This window comes from Hydra vulgaris, chromosome 03 (assembly GCF_038396675.1).
Source record: "Hydra vulgaris chromosome 03, alternate assembly HydraT2T_AEP".
Taxonomy (NCBI): Eukaryota; Metazoa; Cnidaria; class Hydrozoa; order Anthoathecata; family Hydridae; genus Hydra; species Hydra vulgaris.
In genome coordinates, this window is record NC_088922.1 from 17,616,610 (window position 1) to 17,639,175 (window position 22,566).

At 27.1% G+C, this 22,566-nt stretch overlaps 1 protein-coding gene across 2 annotated transcripts in view; it reads left to right on the forward strand.

Annotated features, from left to right (window-relative positions):
• Positions 1 to 22,566, forward strand: part of LOC101238717 (1-acyl-sn-glycerol-3-phosphate acyltransferase delta) — a 54,189-nt gene that overhangs the window by 8,292 nt on the left and 23,331 nt on the right. For both annotated transcript variants that reach the window (XM_065792515.1, XM_065792516.1), the window contains 5 exons: positions 7,255 to 7,427; positions 8,015 to 8,176; positions 18,651 to 18,804; positions 20,702 to 20,804; positions 21,004 to 21,079. In XM_065792515.1, coding sequence (XP_065648587.1) covers positions 7,255 to 7,427; positions 8,015 to 8,176; positions 18,651 to 18,804; positions 20,702 to 20,804; positions 21,004 to 21,079 — 668 coding nt within the window. The remainder of the gene's footprint in view (positions 1 to 7,254; positions 7,428 to 8,014; positions 8,177 to 18,650; positions 18,805 to 20,701; positions 20,805 to 21,003; positions 21,080 to 22,566) is intronic.

The following is a 22,566-nucleotide window of genomic DNA, read 5'->3' on the forward strand; positions in this document are numbered from 1 at the left end:
AGTAAATAAAATAAAACTTGGGCTGGGACCATGTGGATGCATAAATTAAATTTTATAATATCCTTCTCTTTCATCTTTTTTGGTTATATTTCCAATCCACCAAAAGTTGTCATACTTGCAAGCTACATAATCCATATGATTATAAATAACCTGCTGCAAAACCAGCTCACTTGGTATCTGCATAAGGTTAAATGTCTGAACATCAGTTTGTTGACTCATCATTTCAAAAGAAATTGTACATTTATTAATTGGTGTAAAATAGTGAAAGCATCTTGTTCCTGGCAAGGTTCTTCCCATAGTAAACTTTGGTTGTAATGATAATAAAACTTCATTTATTCCTGTCTTATAAACTGAAATGAATTGAATGTTTTTTATATTGGTTACACAAAATTCATACATCTTATCTACATCTAAAATCTGTCCAGTCACTGTCTTTTTCAAACTGGCTTGTGCAGTTATTTGTTATACTGTGCCCCCAATTCCATCAGGCACAAATTTACCTTGGCTGGTAGCCAAAGTATACATTAACAGGACGAACCCAGACATGTTTTAGTACTGCTGGAAAAGAATGAGCGCTCAAAGATTATTTTATCTCTTAATTTTTTTTCACTTTTCTATTAAAATTATAGAAAAATTTTTTTTTGGTTTTAAATTTTTTTATTTATTCTTTTTATCACCCAAATTACAGGTAAAACAAACAGTATAAAACATGTGTATAAAACTAATACTTTATAGTTTCATTCTAAAGTCTAATTTAAATTCTTCTTGGAATATTTTCCTCCATCAAGTTCGTAAATATTAGTCTTTGTTCTCTGATATTCCAGAACATTTTTATTACTTTGTTGATATATAAGTTATCTTTAGTAACATCAGATATCTGAGTCAAAATCAAGGAAAAACAAGTCGGATTCTACAGTAGTCTGATAAACAGGTTTAATTTGTTTCGAATGAGGATGGTAGATATATCATTAATTTTAAAGAAGAGATGCAGGTAGTTTTTGCTGTACTTTGATATATTAAAGAGGAATTTTAATGCTGACCTTCCAACAGCGTCCAATTTATTAAGAAGTGAATTATTATAGCAACAAATTTCTAAGCCATATGATAGATTTGGCACAGCCAGAGATTTGAACAAATGTACTATAGTTAATGGTTGACAAAAACGAAATACCAGATTTTGTAAGAGCTCTGGAGATTGATTGAAACTGAATAATATTTTCGTTTACATTTGCTGTTTGATGTGTTGCTATATTTTGAGTATGATTTTGATTATCCCATATGAATCCCAGGTGTTTCAGTTTATTATTGAGGTGTAGGGAAGAGCCTTTTATTTGAATTGTGTTTTTTGTAATTGGACTTTTACCGGATATAATAAACTCTGATTTTTCGCTGTTTAGTTTAATATATAGCTTTTGGCATTGTGATTGAACTTTATTACCCAATTCTTGTAGACCAGAGAGAGTAGGACTTTGTAAGATAATATTATCTGCATAGGCAATAATACCAGTGTATACACCACTTACTGTTGTTCCAACTTTGCAATCTGAAACAATTTGATTTAATATGCTTTGAGTGTATATATTGTATAAATGTGGCGATAAAATTGGTCCTTCTCGCACGTCTTGAGATAAGTTGAGATAAACGGATATGATTTGGTTTATGCCCAAGGTATGATATATTAGCAATACCTGATAAGTATAGTGCGCGAACTACTGAGAGCAGTAACTTTTTTTAATTATAATAAAGTTTTTCAAACAACAAATTCTAGTTACAGCTATCGAAAACCTTATTTGCATCTAAACTACGAATATATATGAGTTATTATTATTGTAGTATTTTATTGTTTCACTTAAAAGGAACTCTGCATGAAGAGCTATTGTGCTTGAAGCCAAATTGATGAGAGTGGCTATTTGATGTTTCCAGATTTATTCCATAATAATACATTCAAAGAGCTCTGTCAAAATAGGCGTGACACTAATTCCGCGATAGTTATCGGGATTATCAAGAGATTTTTTTATAGGATTTTACTATTGGAACAGTTATAGATGTTGATAGGTACTCTGGCACTGCTCCATTATTGAAGATAATGTTATAAAACTTTGAAAATCATGTAAGTAGGTTGTTGTTATAGGAGTATTTAAGATGTTCTGTAGTAATTCCGCAGGAATCATGTGATCTATTAGATCTAAGCTTAAGAATACAAGTCTTGATGTCAGAAGTTGATATGAGTGTTTTATTAGGCTCATCTACGAGTTGTGGAGTATGACAGTGTTTGTAATTGTTGTTGGTAATTGTGGGAGTGTTGAGAATAGAACTAGAGTTTTTCTAAATTCTTCTACAATTTCTTTTTTGTCTTGTTTTTTATTAATAGTGAAAATACAAGTGTTTGGATTTGATTTTCAATGGATATTGTTCCAAAACTGTGGATTACTTTTTCGAAAGTATTCAATATTTTTGGTGATTTTATTGATTTTTAAGTTATGAGCTGCTTTTACAATTTTGCGGAAATTTTTACAAGTTAGCTTGTGTTTATTAAATTAAATGCATTCCTGCAATCTGCTGTAGTTATTTTTTTTTACCATTCTTTAAAATGGAAAGAGAGAATATCTTTGCACAATTTAATTTCTGGTGTCCACCATGATTTAGAGTAAATTCCTGATCCTTTTTGTTGGAAAGAGTTTTCCATTGCTAAAATAGTAGCATTTTTTATTTTTTCGTATGTTGTTTGAGATTGTTTCTCTATTTCTTCTCCAATAATGGTGTAATCTTTGAAAAAATCAGAGAGATTCTGATAAATTTTAATAAAGTTTTTATCATTCCATGCATACTTTGGGATTGTATTATATTTTTTAAGAATATTATTTACAACTGGCGATAGACTTTTATTTTAAAGATTAATAGTTGTAGTGATGGATAAGTAATCACTCATATTTAGATGTGAAGAAGGAATAACATAACAGTCAGTAAAGTATATTGATGATTCTTTGAAGACGGCAATGTAAAGCTGATTTAATTCGAGAAAATTGGTTAAATGCTTAGAAAAGTAATTTTGTGTTTTATTGTTTCGAGCTTCCGTATCATATATATTTTCCAGAAGTGACTGAAAACCTTTTATTGCTCGTGTATTACTGAGACAGCTGTAAATTTTTATGAATTAAAAAAGTGTTTCCCCAAAAGGTCTTCCATATTCTTTTTTTTCGGTAGAGTGAAAAAATAATTGGTGTGTCAGAGCTGATAGATCATTTAAAATAAAACACTCAGCATTTGAAAGCTTATGCTCGGATATAAATGTTATATCAAAAGAGTTAATTAAGGTAGAGATATAGCAGGTGAATGTTTTTTGAGGTATTACAGTTTTTAAGTTTTCACGAGACTTTCAAAACTGTTTAACAATAATGTTGTTGTCCCAAACTTCAGGTTTAAGAATGATGTGTTTTTTGTAACTTTTTATTGTTACTTTGAAGGATTGATTATATTTATTTGCCTGGTTGAGTTTAATAGCAATCAGTTTGACGCCTATTTCATTCTTTAAGTAATCATACATAAGATCTTCTGATATGGAATTGCAAATGCCTCTGACAAATATATCAAATTCTCAAATAATCTGGCTTCTTGTAATAGAGTTTCTGTTTTTAGCTATTTTATTTCCACAGATTGGTTCTTTTCTTGGTATAAATGTACCTGGTGGCGAATGAAAATGTTTTTTTTCTTCAAAACAATCTTGATCGATACTTTTATTTTCAATTTTTTTTAGGTTATTATGGTATGCCATTTTGGGTTTTATTTTAACTTTTTGTGCATAAGTGTTTTTAATTTTTTGCTGATATCTTCTCTAGTGAAGTGTGGAGTAGTTTTACTTTGTGTATGATTTTAAGTTGTGCAGTAGTTTATTGAATTTGAAACAATAGAATTTTCTATAGGTGCTTGAAGAACTGATGATTTAGTGACGCAGTTTAGAGACAGCTGTTGTTGATTTTTTTTTATTTCTGTATTTGATTCACAAAGTTCGTCATATTTTACTTGCAGTAAGCGAAGATCTTTCCAAATTTTGATGTTATCTAAACACAATGTCTTTATGCGGTCGTTGAGTTTTTTTAAATTCAACAGGACATTTATTTCTTTGACATGAGTAGTTATTTATTCACTAATTATTTTCGAGTTATTGATTAGTTTAGTAAAATCTTTGTAAAGCTGTTTTTGAGTAAGGGAGGTAGACATTAGATATATCTTCCAAACATGTAGAAACCTTGTACCTTTTCCTGAGATTTTTCTTCAAAGTGTCATTAGAATCTAGACTAATGTTTAATTGTTCTAGTTCAAAGCTATCTCGGATCTCCGTAAATAGAAAACATCTAAAACTAAATATATCTTTCTCTAGAAGTTATGAAAATTCCTTAATGATTACATCTTTAGAATGGGAGCAGATTTTTTCTGCTTTAGTAATGTTCTATGAGGTTCTTATTACTATTCAAAACAAAAAAAAGCTCACCAATTTAAATACTTGTTACAAAATTTTATAACAATGGAATGTATAAAAAGTTTGCTTTTCATACATTCCATTGTTATAAAATTTCGTAACTTAAAACTAAAGAACTTGTTAATGTATGTAAATGTTAAATAATTGGTAATGTATGTAATTGTTAATGTATGTAATTGTTAATGTATGTAATTGTTAACTTGTAAAAAGAAAGTTCTTGTTAAACCTTGTTTGTGGCAGTCAGCATTACATTCTAATCCATTTATTATGGCTTCAATTTATTCAAAAAATCTAATTTTGAAATATTTTACAAAAAAAGTCTTTTTTAGAAATACTAATAACATTTTAACATTTAAATAACAATATTTTTTTTTTGTAAAATATTTATACATTTCATTTGATTGGATGTGCCATATTATATGACTTCCTCTTATACGTGATTGAAAGTAATTAAATTTTATTTTACTTACCAATCATATAGTAATCATATTACATTCATTAGTTAAGTAAATAATATTTGCAACATGAAATCTAAACAGAAGCAATAATAAAATAATGAGGAAATAAACAGCTTCAATTGTAAAAGACAAAAAAACGTATTTTGTTAATAAAAGCTTTTACAAAGAATGTCTTTTTATAAATGCATTTGGATTACAGTTTAGTAAAGTTTTTATACTTAAAAAAATTCTGGTCCTTTACTAAAAAATTAGCTTCAATAAATAAATTTCTTATTTCTTATTATTGTTCCATAAGACCTCCAAAAAGCTTAAAAGAAAATTTTTTTACAAAACAACATTTTCATTGGCATAACAAATTTACAAAAAAATTTTGGGGAGGGGGAGGGGGAGTGTAATACCCCTTCACCCCCACAAAAAATAAAAATAAAGTATAACAAAAAAAAAAATAAAGTATAAGCACAAGGCACAAAAAAAAAAAAAAAAAAAAATTTATTATTGCCCTCAATAAAACTTTACTAATAACTTTTTACAACATTAAATTAAGATATAGCTGATTTTGTCATAAATACAATAAATTTTATGCCGATTATTGTTTTTATTATTGGCTGAGTGGGCAATAAATTTTATGTCAACTCTGCCATTTAAGCTTTACTTAGAAAGGCTGTATTTAGAAAAGTTGAAAATACAGTAACATAATTTTAATTATTAGTGATGTTTAATGCCTATAATGTAAGTTATAACAATGATTAAAAAACATTATCAAGGTGACATCACCACTTTGATCGTCAAAATACCCCCAAATATTTGACTTTATCAATCGATTCCCATGTAATTAAGGTGTTCTAAAAAAATTTTCAATTTGAAATTTGTATCCGCCATGTGGAAGATTGTCTATGTACAAAATTTCAGGATGATACTATATTTTGTTAATAAAATATTGATATTTAAAGAGAAAAAAGAAAAAAATTGCATAGTCAGCATAAAAAAAAAAAAAATTGAATCCTGAATATCTCAAGAACCATAAAGAGTTGGTGGTTCCAAATTTCAGATTTTCCTAATTTTTATAAACCCTATAACATATTAAAAAATGAGCATAATCCAAAACATGTGCTGACATTTCTTATTTTTTTTCTGCTGATTTGACATGGAATTACAAGCTTCAGGCCTTAAAACTAGGAAAAAAAAGGTTGACAAAAAAATTGACATAAAACTGTAAACAATTTTTGTGAACACTAAGATATATATATATATATCTTAGTGTTCAGTTTTTATGACCCTGCAATGTTTACAGCCCCCTCGAATTGAGGGGGTTAAAACTTTATATAGTCATAGTTTTTGAAAAATATGAGATTATTGCATGAAAATTGAAATTTGTTGATGAATATAAATTTAGATAAAAATAGTAAAGAAAATATTTTATAAACTTGTTGCTCCCCACGTTAAGGGCTGGGTAGGCCCAAAAATTAAGATTTTTTTGTTCCCAAGCTCCAATCACCCCAATTCTTTGCAAAACATTATTTTTTGATATAAGCATAAACATACAAAAGTTTGGAGTTTGCACAATGCCTGTAGTCAAAACTCAAGTGTCAAAACTCAAACGTCTAAAAATCCAGTGTACGCACTGATATATATATATATATATATATATATATATATATATATATATATATATATATATATATATATATATATATTATATATATATATATATATATATATACATATATATATATATACATATATATATATATATATATATATATATATATATATATGTTATATGTATATATATATATGTTTATATATATTTATATATATATATATATATATATTATATATATATGTTATATGTATATATATATGTTTATATATATTTATATATATATATATATATATATATTCTCATTGTTCGTTTTGTCGATAATTAATTATGATTAAGCTGGACATACAGGCTCAGAAATAAAACCTTAGTTGCCCATTTGCTTTATGCCTCTAAACAAAATTAGCAAAATAGAAAAAGTTAAAAGTTCTATATGACATAGCATTATGTCTAAATATGGACCTCAAAACTACTTAATATCAAGAATTAAAGTTCAGTGGAAATATCAAAAATTTCCATCAAAACATAATAATTTAAATTTCTCAAAAAAATGGGTGCAAGACTATTTAGGCAGGTGGCACGCATAACTCAATAAGTTTATTTTAGACAAGCTATTCATAGTTCATGCACTTATTTGCTCCTGCCCAAACCTATAATGATGCTTGTTAAGTATGATTTTTAAAGTAAAAAGTAGTTTTAAAATATTAATTTACTTGTAGAAATAACAGTTTTGGGTGAATGGTGGGCTGGCATGGATTTAAAAGTTTATGTTGAAAGTACAGAGGACTTTAAACATGTGGGTAAAGAAAGTTCTGTAATTATATGCAATCACTATAGTGATATTGATTGGTTGGCTTCATGGATATTTTCTGATCGCAATGGTTTTTGTGGTGTAAGAACTTTTATTTTTTTTTATCTTTTACATTTACAGTGGATTTAACAATGTAGTGTATGGGTTTTATTGACAAACCCGATACCATTTATTATAAGTTTTTTTAATGCTAAATGAAATATTATATATTTTATTAAGTTTTTATTAATGTTTAAAAATATTTTTGATGTATTTCTTTGTAACCAAGCATAAAAAAAGCATTCTGATTTGTAATTTAAATTGAAAGGCTTTAAAGTTAAAAATAGAAATATTTTGGGATAACTAAATGTCAACTTGTAAAGTGAAAAAATTGTTGTTTTTTTATTTTGATAAGGGTATATGAATCAAAAACATGAGTTATAATCATTTAAAGCTTGTCTTCTAATTTTAAACCAGTTTTGTTGTTTATTTTGCGTAACATAATTTACTAAGAAATAAGTTACTGATACAATGCATAAATTACTAAAAAGGGCATAATAAAAATGCCTTTCAAGATTGAGCAAAATTCCAGAACACTTTAAGAATGCTTTAAATCACGTATTGTTTGAAATTTTATATGGTTTTAATTCAAATAATTTTAAATCAAAATTGAATTCTAAATTTTTTAGAGAGCTAAGGTAATTTCCAAAAATTCCATAAAATATGTTCCTGTTATTGGTTGGTCCTGGTGGTTTGCTGAATTTGGTTTTTTAAACAGAAATTGGCAGCAAGACAAAGAAAATATCAGCAGAATTATAGAAAGCATGCGAAATAATACAAATTATTTTTGGGTAAGAATATTTAATTTTTTTAAAATACATTTTTCAAGCTTCTTTTCTAAGAAATCTGAAAAAGTCCTTATCAAACATTTCAGCATATAAAATATATTTAAAAAAATTATTTTTTATATTATTATTTAATTGGTATAGAATTCTCAACATCTTGTAAAAGTTTCTAATACAAACCACTTTACTGATTCGCTGAAATCTGACCTAAAAGTTGAAGCAATTTTTTCACCTTATGTGTAAAATAAGTTAAATGGCATTTTCAGTAAAAAGTTCGCCTTCTTTTGCCCAGACTCAAAACTTTTTAGCTTATTTTAGACTAACAGCTTTCATACAAAGTAGCTAAAAGTTTAATTTACAGTTTAAATAGGCAAATATTTGATACGGTTTTGCGCTTGTAATGTAAGTTAAAAATGGAATTGCCCATATATATATACATATATATATATATATATATATATATATATATATATATATATATATATATATATATATATATATATATATATATATATTTATATTTATATATATATATATATATATATATATATATATATCGGTGGGAAGCAAGAGCTTTAGAACTAGCTTCCTGCCGACACTCTCTTGCCCACACTCCCCAAAAATGGTTTACGTTTGCAGTTTACGGCTCTTGCATAAGGCTATACAATAAAAAGTATTCTTCTTGGGTAAAATTTTGTTCTTCAAATTCAAAGAAAGCAAAATGTAATTGGTGTCAAACAGGTATTAATATTTCTTTAATGGGAGTATCTGCTTTGGATTCTCATGCAATTGGTAAGAAGCATAAAGAGCATGCAAGGACACATAATGCACCTGATATATTCTTTACAGGTAGTTTTTAGGTAATTTGATTTGATTTTTTACTTTTTATTCTTAAAAATGTTTTTGAATTTTGGAATGCTTGGAGCAAATTGATTAGCTGTGCACTTTACCGATATTAATTTTTTTTTTACACATTTCGTTCCTAGATTTTACTACAGAAATATCTGGCAATAAAGCAGCTTTTGTTAACTTACAAGAACATTTTCCTAATTCAAAAAACATTTTAAATGACAAAATGGCACAACCTACTATAGAGGATCTTCAATCTCCAGCTCTGGTTACCAAGGCAGAAATTATATGGACCTTAAATGTTGTAATGTCACATTTTTTTTAAGATCACGCTTAAGTTTAAATGAAATATTCAAATCCATGTTCTTTGATAGTACAATAGCATCAAAGTTTGCATTAAGCAAAACAAAATGTGGCTACCTCATAAATTTTGGTTTACCACCATACTATCTAGAACAACTTATATCTTAAGTCAGAGCATCACCCATCTTTGTTTTGCCATATAATGAGAGTATGAATGTAATCTTTAAAAATGAACAAATGGACTGTGGAGTTAGATACTGGGATTCAAATTCTGGTGTTTTAAAAGCTAGATATATTGATTCTAAATTCCTCAGACGCCCTAATTCACAGATTTTATTTGACAAACTCATTGAAGCAACAGAGATGTTTGATCTTGGAAAACTAATTCAAGTATCAATGGATGGTCCTAATGTTAATTGGGAGGGTCTAAAAATGTTAGATGAACATAGACAGGAAAAACAATATTCTGATATAGTTAATATGGGCAGTTGCAGTTTGCATATTGTTCATGGTGCCCTACAGACTGCAATAAATTCCCAAAAGTGGGAGTTAGAAAAAATAATTCATGCAATGTATAGTTATTTCAATGACCATGTTTATATATTAGAATATATTAGAGTTCCCAATGTTTTGCGAACTCTAATATATTCATCTACTTTAGTCATCAGCTAAAATAGATGAATATATTAGAGTTCGCAAAACTGATCTGCTTTAAGAAATATAATAATAAATTATCTTATCTTTTATATTTATATATAAGTTAAGAGCATTTTAGCATTTATATTTTTGGATTTTATTGTTTCACAGTTTCTGCTCAACTCGCTGGGTAGAAGATGAAGGTGCGGCTTCTAGAGGCATTATTGTATTGCCAAACATGGTTAAAATTATAAAATATTGGGAATCACTATGCAAAAGTAGATGTCCTAAAAATAAGAGCTATGAAGTTCTGGTAGATCATCATCTTCACAATTTTGTACCTTTGCGAATGCAGTTTTTTAAAGATCTTGCTAAAAAATTGAAAGGATTTCTAGTTCTATTTCAAACAGACAGACTTATGGTTGCATTTTTATCTAACAGTTTTGAAAGCATGTGCGAAGTTTGATGAAAATGATTTTTAAACCAAACATTTTAAATGAAGCTGCAACTGCATATAGTTTAATTAAGATTGAAGTAGGTAAATCAAACAACCAACTAGATGTAAACAAAATTGAATTCGGAACAACACTAAAACAGATGTTAAGTTCTCTTCATTGTAAACCAGAAGAAAATTAGAGTTTATTATGGAATGTAAGCAGATTATCATAATGTTATTACAAAAATTACAAGAAAGATGCCCATTGAAATATTCTTTAGTGAGGAATGCTTCTCTGTCTCCAAATGAAATGGTTCAAAGCAAGGAAATATCTACTGTTAAATTCAAGGGTCTAGCTGAAAGATTGAGTGCATTAAAATGGCTTTCAACCGATGATGCAGATGATGCAGATGATGCAAAACAACAATATGGTGAATTTGTTAGTGCAGAAGGTGTTCAATTTAATGAAAAGTTTGAGTCCTTTTAACAAGTTAACTGATTCTGTTGATAAATTTCTTGCTGTCTATTTACACAAAACTCTGAAGTATTCAACATTGTGAAAAGTCTGTGCTATCATTTTTGTATTATCTCATGGCCAATCTACATAGAACAAGGATTCAGTGTCAACAAACAGTTGTTGGTCAAAAATCTGCAAGAGAGATCTGTTACTTAGGTCGTTAGGAAAGTTCATAGAACTTTATCTAAATAATAACTAAATATTTATATATCATTTTAAACTGTGTTTAATTATGAACATTTTAAGTACTTGTTGAAATATTTGAATGTTTATTAAAAAGTTATTTAAATTTTATTATATATGTTAAAAAAATTTATAAATGGAAAAATTTGAATATCGAGCATATATTAAAACCCGTGCTCTACTTGGAGTTTCAGCACAAACCATACCTGATGAATTGGTTTTAGTTCATGGTGACCAAGCTCCAAAATATAGTACAGTTGCCAAGTGGGCTACTTTATTTAAAGATGGTAGAGAGAGTCTCGAAGATGATCCTCGCTCAGGGCACCCTCGAACCACGTATACAGCTGAGAATATTGAACGTGTGCGAATCATTATTGAAGAAAATCCGCATGCAACACATGATATAATTGAAGCCCTGACATCGATTAATCGTTTTACTATCAATGAAATCATTCACAACGCACTTAAAAAAAGAAAACTAACATCATGTTGGATACCCCACGAGTTAACCGATCAAAATCGCAAGAATAGAGTTGAGACATGTAAGGAAAATTTAGTCCTATTCAGAAACAACCCATGGAGACTATGTGATATTATTACAGGGGATGAGTCGTGGTTTTATTTGAGACAAGTTGGACACAAGTTGGCTAATGCTAGTTGGGTCGGTGAAGGTGAAAGTCCAAGAACTATAGTAAGATGCGAAAGGTTTCAGCCGAATAACATGTTCTAAATCTTCTTCAAAACAACAGGTGTTGTTCATTTGGGTTATTTTGAAAAGGGAGACACCATTACTAGCAAATATTATATAAAAAGTTGTTTGAAACCTCTTATATGCGAAATAAATAAGCAAAGACCTAAAACAGGCACTCAAAATTTCAAATTTCTCCATGATAATGCTCGACCCCATGTGACTGAAACCGTCACAAATTGTCTAAACCAAGCTGGAATTACAATAATTCGCCACCCACCATGCTCACCAGACTTAGCTCCATCCGATTATTGGCTATTTGACTTGATAAAAAAAAAATCTTGATGACGATACTGACGTCGAAAGTCAAAAAACTCGCATAACGAAGCTACTTCAAAGTATACCCAAAGATATATAAAAAGTATAAAAAAACGTTTGACAAATGGCTTGAAAGGATGCAACTTTGTATAGGTAACGATGGACATTATTTTGAACATTTAATAAAATAAAATTTAAAAAAACTCTTTTTTTTTTTAATAGGGGAGTTCTACGAACTTTCCTAACGACCTAAGTATTTCTCAAAGAATAGTTTATGATCACATCAATTCTCATGACATTGTTATTCATCAGTATGAGCTCCCCAGCGATCTTTTAAAAAGTTGTAAGCTGGAATACAATCGCTACAATGCAGTATTGAAAGAAAACAAGGATCAGTTAAAGGTAGATGAAGTAAGCAGGAAATGTCAATGATTGAAAGTATTCGAAAGTGCATTGAAATTCTCAAATCTGATGTTGACAGATTTTTTTAGAAACACAATTTTAGAAAAAGAACAAACAGTTAAAGACCTTGATCTTTCATTAAAAAAACTGGAGCGATCCAAAAAAGAGATTTCTTGTTTCTTTATTTACTGACAAATGTCTATTTTAAGAGGTGTGTCAAATAACAGGGTCGACAACATGGGGGAGAGGGATACCCCCATCCCCCAACTTTTTTTCTAAAGGCACTTTTTTTTAAAGAGAATTTCTAGATATAGAGGACTTGTTTTTAGAAATCGATGGTTGTGCACCTCCACTTCGAAACCCGTGTCGTTGGCCATGAATATGCCAGTTTTATTTTCCATTCTTTCAATTTTTTTTTTTATTATTCAAATAATTTTTTATTAAATTTTAAGGGAGTTTTTTCAAATAACTTTTATTCTAGTTAATAAGATATATAATCATTTTAATTATTATTAATCAGATATATAATAATTTTAATAAATAATTAGATATACCAAAGATTTATTTACTTATAAAAAAACGTATCAACTTAAAGAAATTTAAATAAAAGAAAACTAAAAATAAACTAAAAGTTGTTTTGGCATTACTTTTTTAAAATATTTAAAAATTATAATATAATATTAAGTATTTAATAAGTTATTATTAAATATGATATTATTATATTTATAATAATGTTAAGAATTTTATAATAAAATATCATATAAACACACAGTAAAAAATAAAAACTATAATAAAGATAATAGTTCTATATATTCTATTAATTTATATATATTTCTGCAAATCTTAAACAATTTTTTCAAAACTTTAAAAAGGGCAAGCAAACATTAATTTAATGATAATAAGAAAATTAAAAAAAAGCACACTTTTGAAGAAAGCAATGTTTTAGCATGGTTTCTTTTAAAGTAATTGTAAATGCATTCATTTCAACTAAAATTTCCCATCTTTTGATAAACTCATGTAAAAACCATGCTAAAACTTTATTTTCTTTAGTTGCATACTTAAAAGTAACACTACTGAAAAAAGTGTTACCATGGTTTCTTTTAAAGTCGTTGAAAATGCGTTTTAAATTTTACTAACTTATTGTTTCTTTATAATAGCTATGTTTTTTTTATAATAAATATCAAACTATTAATTATTTGGAAAAAAAATTGCTGAAGTTATGCGTTCGTTTTTAAAAATTTTAAGTGAATGCTAACGTTTGCTTAAGTAAAAGTAGGGAAATGTTCGGACGTTTGTCGATTTGTCCCGCCCTGTATATACATATATATATTTATGTGTGTATATATACATATATATATATATATATATATATATATTATATATATATATATATATATATATATATATATATACATATATATATATATAAATATATATATATATATATATATATATATATATATATATATATATATATATATACATATATATATATATAAATATATATATATATAAATATATATATATATATATATATATATATATATATAGACACACACACACACACACACACACACACACACACACACACACACACACACACACACACACACACACACACACACACACACACACTGATGACGTCATACTACAAGAGGTAGCTGCAAGGGCTTTAGTACATACATTGACTATTTTATAGCCTGGTGCCAGTAGGAGTGTTGCTAACATCACTGAGGGTTTGGCAGGGGCAGCAATCTTTTCTTTTATTGTTATTTTTTTTTAATTCTTTTTCCAAAAAATTTAGTTGCAAGTTTTTAGAATAAGAGTGAAAAACATATATAAAAATATATATATATATGTTTTTCCTTCCTCTTGAGAAACTCATACTCAGTACTGTGCCTTTAACAAAAAAAGTTAAAAAGTAAAATTGAAAATTTTTAACTAAGTGTAAAAGAAATTATTTATACAGAAATGTTTTGCTTACCAGTTATTGCTTTTTGAAAATATTGAAATACACTGTCTGAAAATTCTTTTGTTGTTTCAGAGGAGATAAGGAGAAGTGCTTCAAGACAGGCAAGTCTTTAGAAGTTTTGGTTTAAAAAAAAAGACATTTTACGCAATCAGCACAAAGTATAGAAATCATTAACAGAGGCTGAATGCAGTTGCTCCATAACTTTAAACATAACACGAACCTTGACAAACAAGGTTACTGCACTGAGAAACAAGTAGGGCACGGTACTACCAGGGGCGTGGTGGGAATTGAACTTGGAACTTCTTGCTTATGAGGCGAGTACTATACCATTACAAAACTACGGAATGAGGTTTTACAAATCAAGGGTAATTCCTGAAAAGAAGTTTATCAAAAAATAATTTAAAAGTGTTAAGATAAGTTTTCACATTTGACAGGGATAAAAACATGTGACTTTTTTGTAATGTAGGGGAGATGTTGCTTAGAATGCATATCGAAGCGAGAGTAATGTGACCATAAGCTCTTTGGAGACTAGGGAAGCAAACAGACCCATGGCTTCATTTTTAGGTCTTTGATTCAAACTGAAAGAGAGAGCACCTAACAATTGTTGATATTCATCATAGACAGCTTTACATAGTCTTTCACAGGCTGTCCATCTTGTTACACGTGTACTGACTAGTGTTACAGCATCTTCACAGATATTTGTAGTTTCTTGGAGAAAATTGAGAGCAAGCAACTTTAATGAAAAAACTTCCAAATAGCCAATGTCTCAGCAGCATCACTTATTGCAGAAAATGCTTTAAGCAAATGTTGAAAGCAAATAGCAAGCTTATGATTCCCACATCAAACTGACATGGGAATACATGTTTCAAAAGAATTAACATTGGTGTTGTCCATACAGGAACAGTTGGCAATTGGAACCTTAATATTTTAAAAGAATTCAATCCACACTTTCATGATGTTTGCTGTGCTTAGTGTTGTTCCAACTAATTAACTAATTGGTAAAATAACAATAAAATGCTAAAATGATCTTCCCATTATGTTGAAATAATCTATAAATTGTTAATTGTTTAGTCGAGCTGATATCTTGAGTTTTGCCACTGAAAAATGCCCACTGCCTTATGATGCCAACAAAGGGAGCTTCAGATACTCGTTCATTATTTGGACATAATTTAAGATAATAGTTAGCAACTAAGTGTTTTTGATTATTAGAATAAAAATAGTTTAAAGTATAAAAAAGTGTGAAATCATTATTGAAAAGCAAAAATGTAGAATGATAAAATAAAAAACCCCAAATATTTTTAATTGGTGGAATAAAAATTGGTTGAGATCGTAATTTTAATTTCTGAACATAAAGTCAAAAAAAAATTTATTAAGTTTTTATGAATGAATTAAATTTTTTTAAATGAAATGATTTTGAAATTATAACTGGAAATGTTGACATTTCTTTAAAAGACCAAATAATAAAAAAAGTAATCATAAGAATTTAAGCAACTATTTACTTTCACTTGAATTGTTTAATCATCTCAAAAGTTTTAGATCATTAAACGTCAGAGCGATGTTATTGTTTTAGTTTTAAGTAATAAAATTGATTAAATAGAAAGAATAAAACAAATTATAATTATAAAATGGAAGCAGGAAAAATACAACAGACAGTTTATTTAATAAGAAATAAGTATCTGAATCACTCGCAAAGAAAAAAGTAAAACTTTAGAAAGATTTTCTTTTTATTATTTTTTCATATTATTCATCCCAAAACAAAAATCACCCAAAACAAAGTTTTTTTAACAAAAATTCGAAACAATATTTTTTTTTTTTTAATATCTTCGCTTCCAACAAGCCTGCAAGCAACCTCTATTAGAATTGGAAGTTACTGAAAGGAAAAGATGAAGATTGTAGAGCAAGATAACAATTAACGGATGACTTAAAAGATAGCAAATTATATGAATTGGGAAAGCAAGAAAAAGGTAGTGAATTTCAAAGAACTGATGTTTGAGAAAAAAAAACTAGAAGAATAAGAGTTATATGCCAATAATAATATGAAATAATATGATAATAATAATAATATGAAAAATGAAAAAAGTTATTGAGAGTTAAAAGCAAAATAAAAAAATTAAAATTGTATTTTATTAAAAGATTATTTTTAATTTTTTTTTTGCATTCTTTTGCGGATCATCAGGCTTTAAAGTTTGACTCTCTAATATATTGCACAAACTCCAAAAGTGTAGTGCATAAAGTGTTATGGTTACAAAATTACAGCTGAAAGATTTTTGTTTTATGTAATGTTGGTAATTTTTATACTCGCATTTCATTAAACTAAAGTCTTAAATAAAGTATTAAATGTTTGGTTTAAATTGTTTTATTTTTCTATAATCAAAAAAAATGATGGTCAAAAACTTCTGACATAAAATTTTTAAAGTGATTGAACTCTAGTTTGTTATATATCAGTGAAAAGAGCTTCAATTCAATATTTTAAAAATTATCAAAATCATTCTACTAAAAGTTTTGATGTTTTAAGTGCAGATCTTTTAAATTATGAATATGTTGAAAAAACTATGATCAAAATAAAGTTTTTATCAACTTAAATTATTATAACTTTGTCAATTCTTATCTAAATGCTTTTAACTTGGTATCATAAGATAGGTGTATGTGTAACTGACAAATTTACCTAGCCTCTGAGGCTAGAGGGAGTACCCAACTATAATCTTTACTGTCAATGCAACTATTATTTAAAAAAGAGTGTTGTTTTAATAAAGTTAATAACTTTCATAAGCTAATAGATGTTATAATTAAGTAATTGCAAATAGGTTCTATCTAACCTTCGTAAACAAAGCTGCTGTGTGGAGAAAAAGCCAAGTGTCTTACCAGGGACATGGTGGGGATCAAACTCGGAACTTCATGCTTACAAAATGCTCTACCACTACAGGATTTTAATTGTAACATTAAGTTAAAAATAAATAATAAAAGAGTTAGACTGTCAATATAGGCGCATATCATTTTTTCAAATTCTTATTTGCCATGTGTATCGCATATTTATTACATATCGGTTTAGGAAATACCCAGGTTACTCATATCTAATAAATGTGCAGTATGCTTTTGAACATCAGATTTCTACGATGTTTGATCTTTTTATCTGTAAATGTTTTGTTGATTAATTACTAGATAAATGCAAGTGCAAACAACATTCATTCAGAGGATTTAAAATAGTTTAAGAAAAAAAAAAAAGTTGGCAATGTACCAAAGCACTTTAGTATTTTGAAAATATTTTTCTCAACATTTAGGAATAAATTCTCAATTTGGGGTAAATATGGAAATTTTAAAATTTTAGAAGTAAAGACTTCAAATTTTAATAATTTTTTTTTCTTTTTGGTAATATAAAAAAAAAAAAAAAAAAAATAACAAGAATTTTTTGCACTGGGTTAAAATGAATAATATTTTTTATCTCTTATTTTTGCTGTCTACATTTAGTATAGAGGCTTTTTCCTTTAACACCTTGTTCATCCCACTTCACCACCTTGCATCTATATCCTTGCCTTTTATATATTACTGTAATTTTACAAGCGTTAAAGTACAGTGGCATCAAATTTAAAATTTTATTTTTTAGACTATTTAATGTATATTAAGTAATCCAACAAATTACTTTTTCAATATACCAAAATATATATTATTTAAAATATGGTTTATATAAAAGTTATCAATTCATTTTACAGTATTTTTAAATTAAAGTCTTCTGTAGTTTAATACACATTTTTGATGTTTTATTTTTATTAATGTAATTAACTTTTATATTTATATATATATATTTTAAGTTATATTTGTTTTCAAAGACAAATAAAAATAAAATATAAACTTTGATCTAAAAAATTACATTCTGAAAAGATCAAGGCAAAATGTTAATAGTAAATTGACTTATTTTTATGTGATGCCAAGTGGGTTTAATACTGCGATGGTGATGCCTGTATTATTTTAAAGGTGTTGTAGTTATTATTTTAAGGTTGTTGTGGTTATTACTTTGAGGGTGTTATGGTTATTATTTTGTGGGTGTTGTGGTGTTATTTTGAGGGTGTTATGGTGTTATTTTGAGCGTGTTGTGTGTAATAGAGTTAATGGTTAGCGTCATTTATTAAGTTATAAATCCATAATGCATTGCTCTAAAAAATCTCTTATTATTTTAAACAGATGGGTCTGCTTTGTGAAGGAACACGTCGAACTGATGAGAAGTTAAAAGCAAGCCAGGAATTTTCATTAAATAATGGAATAGTACCTTTAAAGCATCATTTGTTACCAAGAACTAAAGGTTTTTCTCTTATAGTAGAAGGACTGCACGATAAAGGTATTTTTAATATGACTCATACAACCTACTAATCTAACTCATACAACCTACAACTTTTCAAGTCTTCTGTCAACCGTTTCCTTGCTCTATAACTATATTCTTTTCTTCTAGTAACTCCCAACTTAATAGTGGTTGCTTGCAGCTCTGTTTGAAGTGAATCAAAATTAAAATATATCTATATATAAGCAGATAAATTAATTTATAGATAAATATCTTGTTCAAATTTTATTTTGACCTAGTCAATTATAATATTTTGTCTAAAAGGTGCATTATAACCTCTGTCTAGACCTTTTTGCTTATTTATGAAAGATGTACCCAATCTGTTTAATTTTTATTCAAATTAAGACTGTTTATATGTTTCATAGCGCTGAACAAGTTTTTATGTTGCAGAATGCTGAATAAGTCTTTAAAGGTTCAATATTATATAAGATGTTTTTAAAGGCTTGTTTCTTCCTGGCAAACTTATTTATAAGTTTTTTTAAATTGATTTTTTCACTTCTTTATTTCTATAAAAAAATAATTTATATATAAATTTAGATTATTGTAACATAATATTTATTAATATGATTTATAGTTTTTATTTTTATTTTTTAATTTATCTATTTATAATAACAATAATTATTATTTTATTATTATTGCTATCAATGTTAAAAGTTTTAGCCAAAAATTGATTTACTTGCATATAAATCAGTTACACTTTATATGAATTAAAAAAAAAAGTTACAAACAAAATTTACAAAGTTTACAAAAGTAACAAAAGTTTTGAATTGCTGTATTAGGTTTGATTTTTATAAATGTTTTTTTTATATTTATTATTTTTATATTACTTATGTATTTATATATAAAATATTATTTGTTTTTTTATTCAAGAGTATTTGTTTTATAATAATAGAAAAGAGCTTTTCTAAAATCCAAATAATGTGCTAAAAGTCAAAAATGGGGCCAAAAAGTAAAGGGGTTTTTTAAAAGGGGTTCTTCATTTTAAATGCACGTTTTTTTTATTTATTCAAGAGTATTTGTTCTTTAAAAATAGAAAAGAGCATTTATAAAATTGGAAAAAAATGATAAGGGTTACAAATAATTCAAAGAGTAAAATTAAGGATGTTTAGTCCCCTTTCAGTATTTTTACTTTTAAAGTAAAAATGCTTAAAGGGGAAACAAATTTGCATGAAGTTCTTAAGTTCAAATTAAATTCAAAGTCAAAGTTCAAAGTCATTAAATTAAAAGTAAAAGTTATAGTTTTGCAGCTTTTTTTACAGTAAATCAAAATAAAAAATATAAATGATTAATATTTATCTATTAAATTAGATGATCTGTTTTAATCTCCTTTTAATTAGTAACTTAAATGCAGATTCAGAGCGTATCTTTTCTTATTATGAAAGATGTTTTGAAAAAATTGTTAATCACATTCTCATCAAACCTTAGAAGGTATTCTGTGGCTTAGATGCAATATAGACGTTTATGGTAACTGTTATAAGCATGCCATAAAAACTTATACATTGGAGTGTCTGACAATGAAGTCAGAAAACACGTTTGTTGACCAAATGGTCAGTTTTATCTGAAAAAATTCTGCATCAAATAACTCTTGTCAGAACACAAAGAAACCAATCCTAAAAAATGCCTCTTAACAAACTATTGAAAAAACTAACATTAGTTTAAAAAGATAAAAAACCAAATAGTTTTATAAATGTAAGCTAAAAAAATTAAATCCTGAAACTAATTTTTCTTAAAATGTTTTGTCTAATATAGAAATAAATACAAAATATTGAAAATGTTTTGAATAAAATTGTTTCTATTACATTTTATTTTATATATTTTTTGTTTGTCTAAATATTATATAATGTATTAAAATTTTTGTGTAGTGTATTATAAAAAATTATACCCAAATTATATTTAGTGCCTGCAATATATGACTTTGAACTAGGATTCCCTAATCCTAAGTCAGCAACTCTGATGAATATTTTTAACAGAGGAAAAATAGAAGTGTTACTTCATTTTAGGTATTTTTTTTTTTAAAAAATTTTGCATGAGTTTTTTGTATAGGACTACTTATTAGATTTTTTTTCTTGAAATTTCTTGTTACTGAATATTTATCTGTTGTTACTGAATATTTATCTGTTGTTACTGAATATTTATCTGTTATTGCTCAGTATTTATCTTTTGTTACTCAATATTTATCTGTTGTTACTCAATATTTAGAAGAATTCCAATGTGCAATCTACCAAAAAGTCAAGATGAACTTTCAAAATATATTATTCAGCATTATAGAGAAAAGGTAACTTTGTATTTGAATATTGGGATTATTTTTGCTTACATTGAAAATGAATAGGAGTACTAACTTTGTTTTTTTGTTGATTTTATACAATTGTTCATTTTAATTTAGAGTAATAATAAAAAACCCTTTTAATTTTGATACTGAAAATCCGCAATTCATTTTTATGATAAATATTTCAACATATAAATAATTATAATATATATTCTTATAACACATAGTAAATTACTATTATATATTATAATATATAATAGTAAATTTAATAGTTAGATACTGCTATAATACATAAAATTTAATCAAAATTTTAAAATAATGCTTTAAAAAGTTATTTTAATTTTTTTTTCTGAAACCTTTGGATGGATTTTGTTTGTTTGTTTTTAATTTTTTTAATTTTATTTAGATTTGTTTTGTAAAGTTAAATAAAATTGAAAATCTAATTTATGAAAAAAGTGCATTCCCTTGCATTTTCTATATGAACATCCAGTATAAGTTTTACACACACACACACACACACACACACACACACACACACACACACACACACACACACACACACACACACACACACACACACACACACACACACACACACACACACACATATGTATGTATGTATGTATGTATATACACACACACAGTGGTGTGCAAAAGAATAGGTAATTGTTAAATAATTTGACTTTTCATACAAAATTAGTACTTGATAGTAATCTAATTTATTTAATTAGTTATTCTGCAATTAATTCAATTATTAACTAATATTTTTAATGTAAGGAAAAAAAAATTTATAATCAAAAAACAAAATTTGTTTACTAGCCTATATAATTAGATTATTTTTTAAAATATCTACTGTGCAAAATAATATGTAAATTAAAACTAAGTACATATTTTCTTGGAAATAATGAACAATAATAAGTAAAAATTTTATTTACTTATGGTTTATTAATATTTGGTTTTATACCCCTTATTCGCAATTATCGCTGCACATCTTTTTGGCATGGTATCAACTAATTTTTGGCATGTACCTATTGGAATGTTTTTCCAAATGTATTTAAGGTTTTTCCGTGTGCCCAGAGATTTTCTATCAGATTTATGTCCGGTGATTGAGCTGGCCACTTCAAAATCCAAATTTTCTTGTTATGAAACTAATTTTCTACTACCTTTGGTGTATGCTTTGGGTCATTATCTTGTTGATAGACCCAAATCAAAGGTAGGTTTTCTTCTGCGAAGGGTAGCATAACATCTTGCAGTATATTTAAATGTTTCTTTGCTCATATTTTCTTTGATCCAAAAAAGGGGACCTACTCCATAAAATGAAAAGCAACCCTATGTTTTAATATTTCAACCACCATGTTTAACCGTTTTGATGGTATATCTAGGATCATATTCTTTTCTTTTTGGTTTTCTGACATATTTTTTCAGTGCATCTGACCCAAACAAGTTAATTTTAGTCTCATCTGACCAAAGAGTATTTCGCCATTTTGAAGACCAGC